The 21,105-nt window shown below is 37.8% G+C and overlaps 1 protein-coding gene across 5 annotated transcripts in view; it reads left to right on the forward strand.

The window, feature by feature from the left end:
* The window catches only part of ACSS3 (acyl-CoA synthetase short chain family member 3), a 177,524-nt gene that overhangs the window by 66,856 nt on the left and 89,563 nt on the right, over positions 1-21,105 (forward strand). For all 5 annotated transcript variants that reach the window (XR_009963877.1, XM_062613847.1, XM_062613846.1 and 2 more), the window contains 4 exons: positions 2,986-3,081; positions 5,840-5,903; positions 16,709-16,790; positions 17,734-17,856. Coding sequence is in view for 4 of the 5 variants with exons in the window: in XM_062613847.1 (XP_062469831.1) it covers positions 2,986-3,081; positions 5,840-5,903; positions 16,709-16,790; positions 17,734-17,856 (365 nt within the window). In the remaining variant the exon portion in view is untranslated. The remainder of the gene's footprint in view (positions 1-2,985; positions 3,082-5,839; positions 5,904-16,708; positions 16,791-17,733; positions 17,857-21,105) is intronic.

Below are 21,105 nucleotides of genomic sequence, written 5' to 3' on the forward strand. Positions count from 1 at the left end.
TTCTCATCAGTGCTTATTTTTCTGTATTCTTCTGAAAAGTGATTTCTTTTCAGCAGGATTTTGAATTGAATTCTACTTTCAAGTCAGACTGTTTTTTCTGTGATTTAAAAATCCTCTCCTACAAAGGGGTGCTGTTTCCTGATAGTTTTGAGAAATTGATATTTCAATCCAGGATCCTGTTGGGAAGATACACTAGATTTCCCAAGACATGTACAGCACAAAGATTCCTGTCATCCTTTGACAGTACTCCTTTGTGCTTCTGCATTGTATGGGAATCTTTGTCATTTGGGAACTGTTAACTGAACACAAAGAGGAGATGCTTTTGGGATTCCCTCTCTGAATTAATATCTGGTCAAGTACCGAAATTTTTTTTTTTTCATGAGTCTAAGAAATCTTATTGACCCATGGGAACTGAATGTACAGCTTGGAGATTAGAGCACTGGGTAAATATGAAAATAATATATCCACTGGTAATTGAGAAGATAATAGAAGAAATACCAATTAGAGAGCTATTCACAAAGTTTTAGAACTTGTGGTTCTTGTTTAGAATAAGCGGATTTTCATTCAGTCTTATTCACAGTTATCCAAAAAGCAGGGGCAAATACAGACAAATTAGTATGATGAAGTTTCCTTTCTAGTTTCTGTTGTTTTCATTAGCTGTGTATCAGAGAGGCAAACAATCAAAACTAATTTTCAGATATTTCATTTCTCTCTTTTCCCTCAGGGTTTTTCAGTTGAGCACTCTTGATTAGGAATATTTGTCAATTCCCAGTTCTTGCAGATCTCATGGGTGCATCAGGTTAACAGTCATGCTTTGTTCCCTACTTCTTGGTAGCAAACCTAATCACTGTGTTTTAGTGATAGGAGAACACCTTTCTCACCTCATCTGTTAGATGGTATTTAGCTCTTGCCCTGCAATATGTAAAGTAAGACATACTCTGGGCTACCACTTCTCCTCCTAACACAGTCAAAAAAAGAAACTGTCCCCTCCACTGTCTTTTCCAATTCACCATTCTCTAAGAAAAAAAAACATTTTTCATTATGTTCTGGGGAGAAGTGAAAAAAAGTCTTCAGTACATACACTGTGCAGAAAATAAAGCTTCCAAACTGTTGAGTAATTTTCAAGTTTCTTTTCCTGCAACTTTCAGTGTGATCAGAGATGGGACATGTTAGATCATTTTGATATTGTGTCACCACTGTAATTGTAGCTTGGGTGTTCTGCTTGTTGGAATAGAAGATCAGGATCTGTGATTTGTGTGGGAAATGTGCATCATGTAAAGGAAGGAACAGAGAAAGATGGAGAAACAAGTAAGCAAACCTTTTAGCTTGTCTTTATTAGAATTGAGGCTTGATAATTCTCATTCTGTGTCCCACAGCTGGTGTTAGGCCCTAGCTTAAATATGCTGTTAATGCTAATTTTCAGCTATTCATTAACACCTAATGTAAAACCACCACAAGTTTCTGTAATTTTCATCTTGTTCCTGCTTTTTTTAGCACTTGAACAGTCATTTAACAACACCTGAAGTGGCAGACATATGCTGTGGAAGCTCAGAAAATTCACAGCAACAACAACTGTAATTTCCTAATGCAAGAGAACTGAAAACAGTTCTGACCATACTTATCAGATATAAATATAGAGCTGAAGACAAACCCACTTTGTTGTGGTGATACTTGAGGGTGGTGTAGACTATGAATTCCAGGCCAAGTAACCTGAGAGTTGGGACATCCCCAGAATGATAAAGCCACATTTTTAAAGTAATGGTATCATACTGTGTTCCTGCTAATATTTACAACCACCTACACTTTGTTTTCTATGGCTCAGACTTACAGCAGCATTAAAAGTAATTTCTATAGATTTTTTTTCTTAGAGAAAAAGAGGAATATCAACTCATTTGGTTGGTTGGTGTTTTTTTTCAAATTTAGACTCTGTTACATGACTTGATAGTTTTTATTCCTTTTCTATAATAGCAACTCTTGTAGTATAAAAATATTGTATGAAACTGAGTTTTCTTTAAAAAAAAGAGGAAGGTGAGGAGGAAGGAATTTCTAGCTGCCTAATTGTGAGGGTAATTAGGAAGGCAAAGACATTCCAGGGGATATTTGTGCAGTCTCATTTGGAAGCTTTGAATGAGGTATTTTATATTGGTGCTTCAGACGGGATTTCAGACCTGCCTTCCATTCAGGGTGTCCTGGGTTCAGCAGTAGCAGTCATTTTTTCTTCTTCTTAGTAGCTGGTGCAGTGATGTGCTGTGTTTTTGACTTTTGGCCTGGGAACAGCGCTGATAACACCGATAGTTTTAGTTACTGCTCAAATGTTTAGACTGACCAAGGACTTTCTGAGCCTCATGCTCTGCCAGGGAGGAGGGGAAGCTGGGAGGAAGCAGAGACAGGACATCTGACCCAAACTGACCAAAGAGGTATTCCATACCACAGCATGTCATGCCCAGGAGGTAACTGGGAGTTACCTGGAAGGTCTGGCTCATTGCTCGATGGGGCTGCGTGTTGATGGGTGGTATTGTATTCACTTCCCTTGTTATTTCCCTTACCATTATTATTATTGGTAGTAGCAGTAGTGATTTGTGTTATACCTTAGTTACTGGGCTGTTCTTATCTCAACCTGTGGGAGTTACATTCTTTCGATTCTCCTCCCCATCACTCCAGGAGCAGGGATATAGGAAGAAAGCAGGGGAGTGAGCGAGAGGACTGCGTGGTTCTGATTTACAGCCTGGGCTTAAACTACGACACTGAACTATTTCTATATGGGCTGAAAAATGTTCCATTTTGAGGAATGCAAATTTCTGCGATGGACTTACATTCATTAGATGATACGTAAAATCTCTTGAATTCTGAAACTTCCATTATTTGTCTGAGATTTTTTTTTTAATCTATTATTTTGATGTGCTGAGCTAGAAGGCAAAACTTAGAACCAATACTTAATGACACTAAGAACAAACTTAACTAACAATACCTGTGTTCTCTTAACAGAATCTGGTTCTGCAATTACTGCTTCCTGTATTGGTTTAGGGAACTCTACAACACCTCCACCCGGACAGGCAGGAAAACCAGTGCCAGGATACAATGGTAAGACTGTGCTAAACTTGCTAGTAGGAAAGGATATTACTTATATTCCTAAGTGAATTCTCTTTAATTTTCATACCTTTTAAAGAAAGCAAATTAGTCTTATTAACACATTTTCTTCCTTCCTTTAATAGGAAGCTCTGCTCTTTTGTGTGTTGTGGAATGAGATTGTGAAGAAGAAATTCAGAGTTTAGAGCAACCTAGTCTCGCAGGAGGTGTCCCTGCCCATGGCAGGGGGTGGGAACTAGATGATCTTAAATTCCTTTCCAACCTGAACCATTCTATGATTTTCTTTTGACTGTACAATTTTATATGATAATTATTCTGAAAAGCATTAAGAAAATTCTCACTGAGGTCTGTCTCCTCCACAAACAAGTCTTAGTGAGCTAGTAAGCAGCTTGGCAAGGTTATAAATCTCTATGTGAACTCATCTCATAGTTTTTCAAGAAAATCAAACTCAGTTTTCTGCTTTTTTTTTTTTTTGTACAGGTACATATAATACAGGGTTCATATTTACTAGAGTTTTAAGTACATTATTTTTCAGTACTTGTGGAGCATTTTTATTTCCAGGTGGGAGATATGCTAGGCTATGGACAAACGTTAAAAAGATGACCTCTCATTGTCTGGAAGGTATTTGCATGCAGAGGGTTCAGCTACAGGATTAAGAATTGAAAAATATTTTCATACCTAGGATCCCTGTTTTTTAACACAGTTTTCAATAATTATTTGATGTCCAAAAAATAATTACATTAGAAATCAAACCATCTTCAGGAAAAGTCCTCACATCGTTGAGCAGAAAGAGCTAAATTGTGTTTTTTTCCTAATACGTGCAAGTGAATGTGAACATTACAGAAAATACTAATTTTCAGCACCTCTGGGTTCTGGCATTTATAGTTATGGTATAGCTTAAAAACAACATTAAAAACCCACAGCCATCAAGTTTGTCCACAGTTGTAATAAATAGGGAAGAGTAGAAGAATGTAATTGCATTGCATGTGCTATCAGATGATAGGCCTAGAAAAAAGTATGAATAGCAAGAATATAAGCATTTCCTACAAATTCTTTTGAACATTGGGCCTAGTAGTGAAGAATTTCTTTAAATAGAATGAAGGAAATGCCTTTAGCATGCCCTAAAACTGAAACATGAAAATAGCACTAAAATTCATTAAAGCTTTATGAAAAACTTTACTTCTTTCAGGCCACTTATGTCCTCCTGTAATGCAGCCATTTATAAAGCAGTGGATCAGTATTGGCGGCTTTCTTGCTGTCATCCACTTCTGTTTTGATATTGTTTTGCTGCTGCTACTATGTTAATTGCAAGAGATCCTCACGCCCTTTAGAAACTAGATTGTGTATTTTTAGATTGTACATGCAACTGTTAATGGTTTTGGACATCGCTAAATTATGTTGTATTTATGCTGCGATATGAATGGGAAGTTACAAAATCTTTTTCTTTTCTTTCTCCTTTTTTTTTTTAATCACAGCCAAATTCTTTCCTGCTACAGTATTGCTAGAATAAACTGATTTCCTTGCTAAGTTTTTAGAATTTGAAGAATAAAAGCCGTATTTAGCTATGATACCAAAGTGCAGTGGCAGAAATTCCATTTAAAAGTGAATCAAGATAGCGTACTGATTTCTAGCTCTGTTGTCTTAAATCAAACATTATATTGTACTTTATTTTTGATCTACTTGATGTCTTACCAGATAATTTAATTGCATTGTTTTCAAACTGAGGCAACAGCACATTTTGAAGAATTAAGTCAATTCTTCAGTAATTCAGGGGTGAGCAGTAGATCTCCCTTCCCCAAATTTTTGTATATTGAAATACACTACTTGCAAGACGGACAGTAAATGTATGATTATTTGTAGTAGTTTAGATCCAGCTGAACATTGCTTTCTTTGCTTGGGCAGGTTTCAAAAATTATGATTTTAAATCAATGTCTGTTGAGTCTGACAAAACCTTCTCTCCATTTTTCCATGGTTTAGTCATTTCACTTTATTTAATTCCATTTACCAAGTTGCTATCTGTTGTTCCTTTCTTATACCTGCACCTTCAGATGGAATGGTTGTAGTAGATTTCCCAGATGACTGCAGGGAAGAGGCAGTTTCACATGGTTTTCCTCAGAAACCTCAGTACCAGGGTACAATGCTTCCACTGAAAGTGATGGGCCAGTGTCACCCAGGGAAAGGGCTTTCATTGGAAGGTCTGGATTCTTTGTTGTACTCTGGCATTACCCCGCTGTGCAGCTCTGGGAGGTTCATGAGCTACTTTACCTTTGTGCTAGATTAGAATAAGCCATGTCAGCTGGGGAGCATTTTTCTGTGTCTCTAGACATATTACTGCTAATGGTATTTCTCATATTAACTGGGTTAGCCTCCAGTAATCTTAGTTGTTGTTTCCCACTCATGTTACCTGCACGTTTTTTTCCTGTATTGTCATGTATCTTAACGGTCCTTTGCTATTTGGAAGTCTAAATTTTCCACTATGAAGGTGTCATCTGATTTTCAGTTCTCAGTTTTTCCCTTTTGGGTCTTTGTGCTATTTCTGCTCCCAAAGTGCAGTATTATTTAAGACTTTTTGTACTTAAGGCTCAGTGTTAATAAGGTTAAAAGATTATCCAGTTGGCATTCCCAAATTACTTAATTCCTTTTGTTGCTTGGTGTATTGCCATTCTGAAGTGTGACATAATGAAGAAAGACACTGTCCTCCACCTAAAAATACACTAATCAGGAGTTCTTTTCCTATATTTCTTTTTTACAGTGATGATTCTAGATGAAAATAAGGAACCAGTGAAGGCAAAGACTTTAGGAAATATTGTGGTAAAGTAAGCAAGCTAAGTATCTTACTGTTAAGAGAATCTTCCTACATGGGTTGTCTTTTGACTGAAGTTTTTATGTATAACACAGTAGTTGAAGTAATGAGAATTGAAAAGTATGGCTGTCTCTGATACTGATATCAAACTGCTAGAACTTTTAATGTCCATTAATACTGAAAGATTGAAAATCACAGATGAAATTGTATGAGTGAATGAGTGTCCGTTGCTGGTTTGGTTCTTTTGTTAGACAGCAGAGTTTACCATTTTCTTAATTACCATCTGTTGGCACAGGATGAGGTCTTTCTGTTGTGATGTGTGAGCAAGATACTGAAGTATTCTCTTCACTACTTTATCTTTCAGTTTAGTGAAACACTACAGCGGGGCAGATTGACATGCTTTGATTTATGGGTGTGATGCTGCCTCCTCTTTCACTATCTTTGAGTCCCAATTGGTGTATATTCTTAGAGGGAGAATGTATGTTGTCTCTGCCTGTGCTTTGCATGAAGCGCACAGTGTTCAGTTAGGGTAGTACTTGGACAAAATACATACAGGAAAAGAAAGAAAAAAACTTCAGCTTTGCATCATGTGGGTGATTTTTAGTACCATTGACCAGATTCCCGCAAGATGAGTCCCATAAGCTTTAAAATTATTTTCAAAGTAAGTTTTTCTTAGATAAAGAGGCCTCTGTTTAGATAACATCAGTTGCCTCTGCAGCCTCACTGTTGGCAGAACATTTCCTTAGTTAGGTAAAGACTGATAGACTACTGCTTGCCACAGTACGTGCCAGCCCTGTGTTCTGGGTGTTTCATAGGGTTTTAGGCAAATGGTATTTTCCTCGGACAGATACCTGCTTTGTGATTAACACGCTAGCTGTAGCCACCTCCATCTTCAGTCACAGAATTTCAGTTCTGAACACTTCCAAACTGCCAGCAATTACAGGACCTGGAAGAAATGCATTCATCCACTTTTGTGGTAAAATCTGGGAGAGTTTTGGTAGCTCAGTCTTTGCTGCTTTTTAGATGAATGAAAGAAAATATCAAGATTAGCATTAACCTTCAGTGAATTGAAACTCTGTCAAAAGCCAAAAGATTGGGACAGATGTAGCGATTTTGATGAGCTGTTAGAGAATTTGGCTGAGGACTGAGGCTGTGGCCACATGAACTGGCCATAAAAGCTCCAGACACTGGACCTTGCTGCAGACGTGTGGGCTGGCTGGCCTCGTAGTGCTTGCCTGGGAGTCGGAATTACCAAAGTGTGGAGATTTTTTTTGCTCAGCTGTATTAGTGGTCTAATGTAACTAGGCCACTGTGGAGACCGAGGAGGTATCACATGAAGTTATTGTACTGTTTGACACAGATGAGTGCTTTCAGGATGAAGTTTATACCCTACCTAATTTTCAGCACCTTAGGTCTAAGCCACCAGGGCACACAACCATGTGTTTAAATGCACACACAATCTTCCCTGGATCAGCAGACTCATATTTAGACATAGTTGTCGTGTGACACATGTAAGTTTGTGCATTCATTCCATTGCTGAGTCTGAGTAATGAAAACTGCTCCAGCCTTTAATAGTGTGGTTTGCATGTCAGTAACCCTGGACGGAGTGAAGGGCCATCTTTCAAAGCTCTCTCATGCCTGATACCTGATAAAACATAGGCTTGTAATCAATGAAGAGAGAGAAAGGTACTTTGTAAGAAAATTGATCGCAGCTTTCAGCCATTCAGCTGGGATCAAATTAGTAGCCTTACAGATGGGCTCATGTCTCTCCAGTGACTGCAAAGGTGACATGGTTAGCTTAGGGTAGGTACCTTTTGGTTGTCTGCCAAAAGAGAAGTGAAGTGGACTCCATCCTTAGCAGCTCTGCCAAACTGGCTGAATTACATCTACTAAGAGGTACTGCCAGTAGATGTGTGCAATATGTTTGAGTCATTACTGTCATTTCAATGAGAAAATGAGCATGAGCCGGCTTCAGTGTGCGCTCACAGCCCAGAAAGCCAACCGTATCCTGGGCTGCATCAAAAGAAGTGTGACCAGCAGGTCAAAGGAGGAGATCCTGCCCCTCTAGTCTCATGAGACCTCACTTGGAGTATTGTGTGCAGTTCTGGTGTTCTCAACATAAGATGGGCATGAAGCTGTTGGAGCAAGTCCAGAGGAGGGCCACGAGGATGATCAGGGAACTGGAGCCCCTCCTGTATGAAGACAGGCTGAGAAAGTTGTGGCTGTTCAGCCTGGAGAAGAGAAGGCTGCGTGGAGACCTCATAGCAGCCTTCCAGTATCTGAAGGGGGCCTACAAGGATGCTGGGGAGGGACTCTTCATCAGGGTCTGTAGCGATAGGACACCCATTTAAATCTGAACTTTTAAGGAGGAGTTCAGGTCAGATATAAGGAAGAAGTTCTTTACTGTGAGGGTGGTGAGGCACTGGAACAGGTTGTCCAAGCAGGTTATGAATGTTTCATCCCTGGCAATGTTCAAGGCCAGGTTGGACAGGGCTTAGAGCAACCTGATCTAGCGGGAGGTGTCCCTGCCCATGGCTGGGGAGTTGGAACTAGATGATCTCAAGATCCTTTCCAACTTGAACCATTCTATAATTCTATGACTCTATCATTAAGTGCCTGTCAGGAGCAGATATTACTATATTAGATGGCCCTGTTTGCTGTTATTGTCAAACTCTTAAGGCCAGAATTTATCTTCCCTAATGTGGCTCAACATTTAAGCATTTATCTTAAGTGATTACAAGTGTGTTTATCTATTGATTTTATTGCTGGTTTTGTTTTGGTTTTGTTTAACTTGTCCCTCATGACTTTTGCTGCAGTTGAATAAATTGTCAGGGGTAAAAGGGGAAATTTTGTTTTGTTTTGCTTTTTTGCATTGGATTATGCAAGAATGAGTAATGGCACAGGGACATTATTATTTTTATCATGTCCATATATATTGCAACTGGGGGGGAAAAAGTGGGGAAAGAAATTACATTGTAGCATTAGTCAATATGAAACCAATTCTAAGGTAACTGTCACCCCTCTTTCCCTTCCAGCCTTTTTTCTGACTTAAATCTTTTGAGCCAATAGGTTCTCTTAAATTAATTCTCCATCTTAACATAATACAAACAAAAAAATCCCAAAACCACAAACAAAGGGGAAACCAAACAAGCAAAAAAATAAAAAAAGCCAAAACCAAAAGAAAACAAAAACTCATGAGGTTGGGCTTGTGTGAATTGTTTCTAAATTTACTTGGTTTTTATCTTTTTTTTTTTTTTGTGGAAAATCTTTGAACATGAAAGATTATGAAGATTTATTCCAAAGTGAAAATTACAGTAGGGATGACCTCCATTTCCCTTAGCAATGACTGGTCTGATTTAGTGACACAGTTTTGCTGCATTGTTCTGACCTGCCTGTGATTAATACACACTTGAAAATGTGTGTGTGCCTGTATGTAATTGTGATTAGCCGTGAGAATTTTCAAGTTTTCTGTTCTTACAATGAACCTTAGCAAAGAGAAATCCCATTTAAGTTCCAGTGCAGTGGGAAGCTCTGTTTTCTCCTTGTACATTATAAAGATTGCAAACCCATAATGTTTATTTTCCAGTATCTGAAGGGGGCCTATAGGGATGCTGGAGAGGGACTCTTCATTAGGGACTGTAGTGACAGGAGAAAGGGTAACGGGTTAAAACTTAAAGAGGGGAAGTTTAGGTTGGATATAAGAACGAAATTCTTTCCTGTTAGGGTGGTGAGGCACTGGAATGGGTTGCCCAAGGAAGCTGTGAATGCTCCATCCCTGGCAGTGTTCAAGGCCAGGTTGGACGAGGCCTTGGGTGCTATGGTTTAGTGTGAGGTGTCCCTGCCCATGGCAGGGGGGTTGGAACTAGATGATCTTAAGGTCCTTTCCAACCCTAACGATTCTATGATTCTATGAAGCAGTTGTCAGAACTTTCTCATTAGCTAGCATTATTCTTTATATTCACCCACAATAGCAAGAGGACTAAATTTGCTTTATGCTCATTCTAACCAGAGAGTAATGGCTGCCAGTAAATTTCCAGCTAGACACTTCATCTAGTATATTTGTATAGTTAATTTTATGCGTAATAATGGAGTTTTGCAGGATAAGTATTTACAAATTTGTTTTATCGATCTCCATAGAATCACATAAATATTTCTGCTTCATATTCAGAAAGAGATGAGACAATGTAGTATAATAGACAGCAATTCTGCAATGTTTTGGTTGTGTTGTTTAAATTGCATTTAAGAATAGTGACTGTGTGCGAGGCTCTGCAGACCATTAATATTGTGGGGTTTTTTTTTCATCAGTTTGGGATTAGTGGGGAAGAGGGAGGAAAATTATAACGTTGAAATGATTCAAATGACAACCCACCCCATTATATAGGGTAAAATAATGCAAAACTTCATGTACAATGCTGTAAGACTGTAAAGTATTGAAAAATAATATTTATTCATGAGGTTTATACAGAAAGGGTCATGACAAGTTTACAGGTTTTTATCATTTTAGATTTTAAGTTAACTGAATAGAAATAGGACTTTTAAAGCAAACACTATAAAGTTAGTATGCTTTAGTGGAAGAGATGTTCAGAAATAAGCAACTCATTCACAGTTTCATGGTTTGTGGTACTCTGCTCAATCTTTGTACAGTATTTAGAGAGCAAATAGATGTTCAACAAAAAGGATAGTCATTTAATATTTCTTATAATGCATTTTTGAAAAAAAATCAGTATCTGTGTGGAAGTCTGAAGCAATCTGTAGCCAGGAATGTAATCAAGATGCATAACAGAAATGTTAAGCAAGAGAGCTTAAAGGGTAATACCTTGGTATCCCATTGAAGAAAGTAAAGAAAAATCTTGTAAGACTTAGTGGGTCAACATTTGGGCATTCTAATTTGGGATAAGCATATAAGAAAGGTCACAGCTCTCCTTTATGCTCTTCCTCCTCTTCCCAGGAAGAAAAGAGGCTTCAGAGAGTGAAAACAAGGGGAGAATCCACCCAAAGCCAAAAGTGAGGGGTATATGGCCTTAGCTCAGAGGAAATGCAGATAGAAGCTACCTGAGATACCAAAATAGCCAGTGAAGATCTAATCTTGTCTCCGTAATTAATGTTGTCCATTTTTCTGTTTTGAAACTCTGTGACAACTCCAGGAAGGACATGTTGCAGACCATTCTGAGTGGCTTGGCCTCAGGGAAGATTGCTTGAGGGAGAAAAATGCTTGCAGAATCATGTGAAGCAAGTGTGTCATCCTGCATAGACCACTTGCAATACTTCCTTTTAGCAAAGGTCATACAGGTAGGAATAGTGAAAATTTGCTAGATTTATAAGATGAAGGACTGTACCCTAGAAGGCAGTGATTTTCAAAGGAACTTTTTATGTTACAGTGGATAAACCTCTGAACGCCTAAGACCTGCAAATGAAAGCTGCTAGTGTAACTAAGCAGGCAATATGATTCCTTGTTATTCAGTAGGGACAACTGAAAAGAAGCTATTATTACTGTGTGGATATGATGTTAGTAAAATCATTAATGCATTATGTTCAGTTCTTATGTCTGTATTTCAAAAGACTATTGATAAAGTGACTGCTATTTAGAGAAAATGAGAGTGTCTACAGTGCTGGAAAGCTTGGCTTAAATTTACAGTGTAACTTGTGGAATTGTAGCTTGTCCAAGATGAGTTAAGTAACTTCATCAAGGTCAGAAAATTCCCCCAGGAAAAGGCATCTCTGAGAGATGTCTTGTTTAGTCTACCATAAAGAGATTGTAATCTGAAGCTAGATATATTGTGATGAGAAATAGTTTTAACAGGTAAAGTTTTAAATCATTGGGACAAATTCTTTGGAATATGGTGCTTTTCTTTGACACCTTTAGGTCAAGCCTGGGTTTCTATTTTAACCAAAGGTTATGGGATTGAGGCAGGATTTAGTAGATGGCATTCTTTAGCCTGTGTTATATGGGAGGTCAGATCATGTGATCATGAAAAATCTGTGCAAAAGATCTCTCTCTGCTAGCCTTCCACATGTTTATTGGCTTTGTCTTTTTCCTTTTGCAAGCAAAACAGTGAGTAGGGCTTTCAGTGTGAGAGCAATCTGTGCAAAGATGAGTTTTCTAACAGATGTCTGGCTGAGCACATGTAAGTAGCATTTGAACTTTTTCCAGTGCTTTCACTAGATTTTGATGGGTTTCTCTCTTCCCTACTAACTGTATTTTTTTTTTCCTGAAAAATCCACACTGAGGCCGACTACTGTTGTCCCCTTTCAGCTAACTAAAGTAGTATTTCATGCAAACTGATCAGTGTTTGAGATCCCCTACTCTTACCTCTTCACCCTTTTTCCTGTGCTGTAGTTCCCGGTGTCTGAAAAAGCTTCTAGACTCCAGATGGCTTTCAAACTTGCAATCAAAAAAATGTTTTGAGTGATGTTTATGCACGGTGCTACATAAATGCTGAGTAATAATTACAGCTGTCAGTCAAGATGATTTAGCTCCCTTCACAAGCGCAAACTCACTTAACAATGGTTTACACTTGCTTTGACTGGCTTTAATGAGCAGCTTGTGAGTACCAATGTCTACCATAAAATAACAGGGTGACTTTTCTGAAATTTAGACAAGGTAGCACCTCTAACAGCTTTTGACTTTCATTTGTACTTTCAGAAATCTGCTTTTCTGTGTAAATTATCTTTTGAGTGCTGTGTCTATAATTGCCAACCACAAATTGGAACAAATTCCAACCACAAGGAATCTTACACCATTTGGATGAGTGGCATCCTAAAAGGATGTGACACACTGAGTCAGATTTTCATGGACAAAGGTAAAGGTGGGCTGTTCTGTAAAAGGTCAGCCAGCATTGTATGAAAAATAAATGAACAGTGAAACTGCTAAAAAAGCAGATAATGGTTGTGATTTAAAATTGTCTAGCAGAAAACAGCTGCTGTGAAAGCACTTCAGAGTGTTTTTGTGATGCTGCCAAGCTCACCTAAGCTGTCTTAGTTTCTCCAATTTATAATAAAACTACCTTCTTATCTTTGTAAAATGGAACCAGAATAGGTCTTTGTAAAATGAACCCATATAATTTACATAATGAATTTACGCAGTTTACCTAGTTTTCCTAATGTTGTCCTAAATGCATTCAACCTTGAAATGAGAAATGGGCCTGGATTTTTATTCCTGTAGTTCTACAATCGTCATTTGGATTGCACTAGAGTGAATTGAGAATTGCATCATTTGTACTGCTGCTCCTGTACTGGTAAAAAATAGGCATGAGCAAGATCAAAATTTGGATCTGTACATCTTTTTTGAGGTTTGAAATCCAAAGGTCAGCTTTTCCCAAGTTCACGTGTTTTGATTCACCTCAGAGTAGGTTTTTGGCTTAAACCTCAGCTTAGGTTTGAAACTTTCCTAGTGTTTGCTTGTTTAATGGGATGAGCTGACTGATTTAGAATTCTCAGTAGCCTGATCCAGAATAGCTGGTAATACATTCATATTTCAGAAAAAGATGGCAAGCTTATCTTGTATTTGTCTTTGTTGAAGCTCATGACTGTTCTTTACAGAAGGAAAAAGGAATGATGAGATAGAAGATGCTACTGTAGTTATGACCATATAAAATATTTATATAATACATATAAAACAAAACGCATGAGTAGTGTAAGGGAGGGCTTATCTTTGAACTGATAGCAGATGCAAAGGCTCAATACTGGCTGGTTTGTGGCTTGCCATGCAGGATGAGAGAAAGAAGTTAACAGACAGCCAGAGAAATACAGTATATGTCCCAAGGGGAAACCAATCAAAGCAGCTTCTTTTTGTATCATGGAAATGACAATGAAGGAACCTACCTCCTCCTTGGTCTTCTGTGGTACTGTCACTTGTGAAAGGAAAGCAGGACCATCTCTGGGGCAATCCTATTTACTTATGCATACCAGACATTTTTTGGTCAATATATCCTCTTAGTAAAAATAACCCCAAAAGGCCTTGAATATCAATGCAGTGCTGGGACAAGGAGGCAACATTTTTTTAAATACAGGACTTTTGTAGGTGTTTTGTGTTGTGATTCCTAGGGAGAACAGACCCAAACCAAACATCTCAAAATGTTTGGTTTTTTTTTTGTGTGTTTTTTTTTTGTTTGTTTGTTTGGTGTTTTGTTTTTTTTTTATGGAGGGATTGCCAAGCCCTTATTTATTATATTTGAGAAGTCATGGCAGTCTGGTGAAGTAAATTCTTTACTGTAAGGGTGGTGAGGCACTGGAACAGGTTGCCCAGAGAAGACGTGGATGTTCCATCCCTGGCAGTGTTCAAGGTCAGTTTGGAAGGGGCTTTCTGCAACCTGGTCTGGTGGGAGATGTCTCTGCCCATGGCAGGGAGTTGGAACTAAATGGCCTTTAAGAGTCCCTTCCAGCCCAAACCATTCTATGACTGAGGAAAGGCAGAGATGTTTGTTTTCAGGTTGCTGTTATTTTAAGACTATCTCATTTTCTCTCTTCTGTCTCTTTGCACATACTTATGATCCAGGTCTGCTTCCTATGGAATTCATGGGAGCATTCCCATTGACAGCAGTGGGATGGAGGTATTTTTGTCTCTGGGCATTTTAATTCTCATGTCCTGGCAAAATTCCAATACACATAATTATGTTTTGGCAAGCTGAATTCTAACTTTATTGATTTTACTAATTACTTGTGTTTGCACAGCACCTAGAAATTCTAGTTGGTAATGATGCTAAGAGCTTTACTGTCATGGAAGAATTTTATGTGCCTATTCCTCTGGAATTACTTTGCTTGAAAGATGGACACATGGAGGATGGCATTCAGTTTTTGCTTAGTAGATGGACTGGAAGCCTAACAGCAAGTAATATTTTACAGAAAGCCTTGGAAGCACATTGTCAGATTGTGTCTCTATTATGCTGTGATTTGTGCGATATGATTTGTCACTGGCGATACCTGTGACAGCCAGTAGTTTATCAGTCTGGTTTCCGTAGCCTCACAAAATAAGCACTGTAGATGTACTTATCAGTGCAATTTTCCTTTAAAAAAAAAACCAACCACAAGAAAAACAGCACCCCCAGAAGAAAAGGCAAAAGCAAACAAGCAAACAAACCAACCCCACCAAACCCCCTCACCAGCAAACAGACAAAATAGGCACAAAACCAAGCAATAACAAATGTTGGGAGCAGGGATTGCATTTTTGTGATGTCACACACTTCTGTGTTTAGATTTATAAACAATTACAGTAGCAGGAATGAAAATGCTTTTCTGATTTCATCAGTAAAATTGTTCTTTCTATTTAATGAATAAGTGCGAACTACTGAGTAGAGCTGTGGAGAAATTAAGGACTTTGTCAATCTGAATTGTCCTTTCTCTCCCATCACAAGGATGTTTCAGACTGAAAGAAATTTAAAGTTCAAAACCTACAATGGCTGAGGCTGTTATGAATTGCCATGCTATTAGCAACCAGGCAACAACCATAGTAACTTCCATTCTCTAGTGTTTCTTCTAGAATCTAAACAAGAGATTTTTCTTTTAAACTCCTATGTCCACAAACACCAGGATCAATATATTGTTGTTTTTTTTTTCAAGTTAAATACCCTATAGATCATTTTTGTCTGTCACAAGGATGTTTACTAAGTTTGAAACGCTTAAAATAGGCCAGTGAATTCATTTCAGCTGGGCAGAAGCCAACCTGCCTTCGTGAAGCCTGGGTGACTACTTTGGAAGTGTCTTATTAGCATTTCTGGCCTTGCCTCAACCATACTTTCAAGGAATGTGATTTATAGGATGTGTTGAGCCTGAAGCCTCAGAGAAAGTAGTAATACTTATAGTAGATATTCTTTGTGCTAATTGAGCTGAATTAAGTTAAAAAAACCTGGGATTGTAAAAAAAAACATGGATTGAAATCATTACTACATGATATGGCCTTTTCGGTGTAGCTTGTACTATTTATACCATATTCAGTTAGAAAGAAATGTGTGTGTGTTGTGTATATATATATATATATATATATGTATATTTTATATCTCTATATAGATATATAAATATTCTTCTGGGGCCTGTAGTGTTAGAAATGTACATGTTACTGAGCTGGTAACACCTGTTCTTTTGACCTGAACACCATAGGAGACTAGTAATGATACCAGTGTTGCTATGCTGAAGAGGGGTGTTTCACTGCTAGAGGTGTTGCCGTCTTGTGTCACAAGGACACTATCACAGTAGAAAATAGAGTACTCCTGGCTAAAGATTTGCTGATTAGGAATGCAGGCATATACTAGTAAAATCTGTATGAGGCATTTATGGGTTTATCGGTATAAAAATGCTTGCGTGATTGTTCTCTCTGTTACTAGGTTAAGCTTCATAAAACTTGTGTTGATATGCCTGAATATGTACCTCCTAGTTCAGGTAAACCTATATTTAACCCTGTCAGAGCTTTAAAGGAAGAAACAAACACTTCTTTGTTAGCTGAGACTTCTGTAGCTTCTCTTCTTCTGGCAGGTATGTGTGTGAAGTGTCCCATATGACATTTCAGACACTTAATCCTTAGAAATGTTGAAAGCTGAATGCTGATATCATAGTTGGTATATAGTGTTTACTAGACCAAACATTTTTTTACTGAGTGGCAGAGATGCTTATGTTATATTAATGTATGGCCTGGATACAGTTCAGAGCTACACGCGTGTGATTACAACAGACACGTGGTCTTTTTGATCTGTTATCTGCATATTAAGCTGAAATGTTTTCTGATTGTATAGCCAATGATTATTTATGTGGATGTGAAGTATGAATGGAGAACAGAAGTTGTACTTGGTATACCTGTGTTTCTTAACACTTTGTTCTTTTTAATTTAAGGTTGCCTTTGCCTCCTGGAGCATTCTCAGGTCTTTGGGAAAATCAGGAAATGTTCCAGAGGTTATATTTCAAAAAATATCCAGTAAGAATTCTGAAATGAATTGTATAAACCTTTGGTAATCTTGCAGAACTGAATCATGGTAAATTTAAACTTGATAGCAGTCAAAATGATTGTAACGTATTTTAATCAGAGATCTTTCTTTATCCATACTTTAAGCTTTTGGCGACACTGTGGATGTTTTTTTGTTTTTGTTGGTTCTGGGTTTTGTTTTTGTTTTGTTTTGGTTTTTTAAGCTCTGAAACAGAATTAGTAAATGCAAGCTTCTGAACCTAAAAGTTGTTTTATGTCATTTGATTTAATAAAAGATATAAGCCTCACAACCTTAGACTAGCATACCTTCAAATATACTGCTGCTGTTGACATGCAGCTCAGAAATATACACTTGCCCAGTGCGCACCTAAATACATGGAAGGCTCCTTATTGCATTAGTTATGTTTCCTGGTTAGATTCACTGTCCAGGGACTGGCTTCTTCCTTTCCTATGTGAATGTCCAAAATGGAAGGTTTGCTTCAATAAAAGTAAATGAGTGAATTAATCAGACAAATTATTTTTTGTGGACAGATGTATCGTGATGAGGATGTATCTTTGGATTCAGCAAACAAGAATATCTTTAGGAGCAATTTGACAACTATGATTATATTGTAACAGTTCCATCTTCCTTGTGTAGATTCAGGGAATGTCCTTCTCCAAGCTGTCAGGGATCAATGTAAGCAAAGTTGGAAAAAATCCATATTTATGTAATGTCCTCTGTTCTTTCTATCAGAAACAACAAAACCATTCTGGAAAGGAAGGTGCACAGTATACTCTGACAGAAGAATAGTGAAAAATACTACAGAATTAAATCTTTTGGGCACCAAAACCGTGTTTAATTTGAAACAATAAGTTTTGTGTGTTGTTTTCATAGGAAATTAATGCATGTTCCTAGTACTACTTCTGAGTTTATTTTTGGTTGTGTTGCATTTAGGGATATTATGATACTATGGATGCAGGTTATATGGATGAAGATGGCTATTTGTACGTCCTGTCTCGAGCTGATGATGTGATCAATGTTGCCGGACACAGGATTTCAGCAGGTGCAATTGAAGAGGTTAGCATTGCTTGACAGTAAAAATAGAAGAATGAAAGATAAATAAAGTAAGCTGAGATTGAAAATCTCACTAAACCCTTTAATTTTCTTTCTCCTTTTTTGATTGCATTTCTGTTGGTACTTTTAAGCAAAACATTAATTGTTTTGAGTCCTTCCTGTTATGGTGCTTTCCAGAACCATAATAAATTTAGTCAACAGTAAGCAGTTTGTACCATGGGATTGATAAGACAGGTATGATTTGACATTTGAAGGCAGAGTTAAGGGTCAATATGTAGCATGGGTAGCATCCCTGTAAGTTCTGATGATATATTTATTTGGGAACACATTAAAATAATGTAGGGTCAATGTGCCAAGTGGTTTTAGCGCCTACTTAGGAGGAGAAACTTTTATTCCTAAAATACAGTTTTAATTGTTTCTTTAAAGTGCTTGGTGTTGGGTGACTTCACATAGACTCACATTCAGTGTTTTTTCTTAATTTGAAGGGTCTCCTTCACAGTTTCTTGACAGCTTTTTTTCTCTTATTGCATGAGCAGTGCTAAATGGTAATGAAAATTTCTGTAAGAAACCCACAACCCTGCTGTTAAATTGAAAGTCATTAATATAATACACATGCAACTCAAAAAGTTGAAAATAGTGCAGTTCATAATAGTGTCTCAGTTTCATGTCATTGTTCCCTCACTTCTCTGGAACCACTGCGATTGATTGCCAGTTACAATTTTCCCTGATTACATATCAAATGCTTATTCAGGGAGTATAGGAAAAGGTGTGCTGGGCATGTACAAGGGAAAAATACCCCTTTAAGAACCTTGAATTTAACTGTTCATGGAATTGTGAACTAATCTGTTAGTCATTTTTTGCCTCATAGTGTCTATTAGTCTAGTGACTGTTTTTTTAAAAAAAGCTGGAAAACTTGAAAGAGAATGAAAGAAGTTCTGATTACACAGAAGTGATCAAATTCATGCAAACACAGGCAATCCTTTGAACGTTGGTCATCCAGGGAGCTGAACCAGCCACTGCCCTGACTCAGGTCTGTGGAGACCTAAAGGTGGCTTTCAGGCTGATTAAACCTCTTTCCTTTTGAAGTAATTTTTTTTGTGTTTCTCTACTAAAGCGCAGCAGGGAGTCTCATCCCACCCCTTACTGCTCTTACTGCTCACCTGCTCTACTGCTCAGGGGCTGAGCTAGGCATTGTTTCTGCACTTCAGGCTGAATGCGGAACTAGTATACAAACGTTGAATTGAACCATCTCCTCAGCTATATTACCTTTGTATCCTTCATCCCAGGTTCAGTGTCTCTATTTTCCTCCCTGCTACTTAAGTCTTTCCCTAGAAAGAAAAAGTGTTTCATCACTATAAAATCCTATATATTTTTCTATTCACCTTTTGAACAAAGCTGAAAAATAAATTTTATTAATGCATGCACAGCAAATTGCTAGTTAAATGGGCAAGCATTAATAAGACCACAATTTGCCCTTCAGTAAGATCTGTAAATACAGAATTAGAGGTTCATTGAATCGCCATCTAATGAAGTGACAGTCACCTTGTTGAACAAGTGTATTATCTGCATTTACATTATAGCTGCATTACAAGCTTAAAAAGATTTTCTATAGTACTTTGGCTAAGAATTTCAGCTTTATTGTGTTCCAAACAAATAGTTTATTTATCCAAGTTATCTATTAGTATCATTGGAGCTCCATCGTTACTGCTGTGCAGTAGGTGTTACTGTTGATATGGCTTGTGCACATCCCATTTAATTCCTGTGAAAAACACGCAGTTTAAAACCCTGTGCGTATATCGTCATGCTTTTGTACTTTGACAGAGTATGCCTCTACTTCTGAGCTACATATTTCCCATTTGCTTTTTTGTAGTATGGGACTTTTCTAGGATCATAGTTTGTGAAATAAGTATAGCTTCTGTCAAAAAGAGTATGTGAGAAACACTGTGCAGGTTTGTTTTGATAAAAGCTACTTGATGCATATGACCATGGCACAGAGAGACAGTTCCTCTTGCTTATTTTGACTACAAATCATCTGTTTTGAGGATAGGTTATGGGAAGCGCTTTGAATTGTTCCTGCCACCATCAGTTTCACAACCAGGTCACCCAAGAGCATCCCTTCTGTTAATTGGAGCAGTGTTGATTCAACTTTCTGTTCCTTCAAGATTTTTTCTCCTGCTGCCTGTGTACCTTTCCTGTAGTCTTCCTCATGCTCCTGCCCTTGTATGAGTAACCAATGCAATACTTAAAAAATGCCTTTATTCTTGACACTGCTTTCAGTTCACCTCCCTTTCGGTCATCCTACTGCCTTTGATTTTGACAACATGGTATGTGAAGATCTGTTTTTTAGCAAACATGTCATCTTTGTATGCACAGATAAACTAATATGCAGAGTCACATTACGAGGCCTGAGTGTGGCCTTTGTGTAAGGTCACTTTAGGTCCTCTTTGTGGTTGAGTACAGAGGACATGTTGAAAGCACTGTTGACCGCAAGGTACCCCCAGGGACACAGGTATTTTCACAAAAAGAGCCAATTACTTTGGAGAAGGTTTCACGACTACTGTTACCTTAAGTCCAACTTTGTCCCAGACTTAGTGACACACATTTCAGTATGTACTGAGACATCTTGGTGACTTTTTCCTAGAAAGTGAGATCCTCAGCTGGCTAATTGGAAAGAAAAGAGAATCTCTCACTTTTTTTCTTAAAAGATAATTTGAAATAGTAGTGCCACTGTCCATCAGTTGTATAAATGTGTAGTAGAAAGGAGGCAACTCTGGATTAATTCCCTTTTTTTTTTTAATCTAAGAAGAACAAGACCTAATGTTTCCAAGAGAGTGAATGGAACTAGACTGGCTGCAAGCTGAGACTGGGCCTGTATTTGGCTTTTGTTGAAACACTCTGCCTTTCTGCAGTGAAGAATCAAAAAAATAGGAGTCAGAACAAACCACTATGACTTTATAGCCCTGTAGTCAGAGTGTTTCTATGGTTTTGGTCCTTAGTCCACTTAACTCCATGTTATTCATAATGTTAGACTACTGTTACTCGTTCCAGCAAAGATCTCACTAACAAAAACAAAGATGTGATACTCTCCCAAAGCTGTAAGTCACTTTTACATTGTTCTATATTTGTATTTTGTACCACCATAGTTATTATTTATGTTTGTTTGAAAACTGCATGTAAGAGTGTATGAAAGTATACACATGTGCATCTGCAACATGTGTAACTGGAATCCCAGGGTCTACTAAGTACTTTGTG

This window comes from Pezoporus occidentalis, unplaced genomic scaffold (assembly GCF_034315485.1).
Source record: "Pezoporus occidentalis ecotype Australia unplaced genomic scaffold, CSIRO_AGI_Poc_V1 ctg17, whole genome shotgun sequence".
Lineage (NCBI taxonomy): Eukaryota > Metazoa > Chordata > Aves > Psittaciformes > Psittacidae > Pezoporus > Pezoporus occidentalis.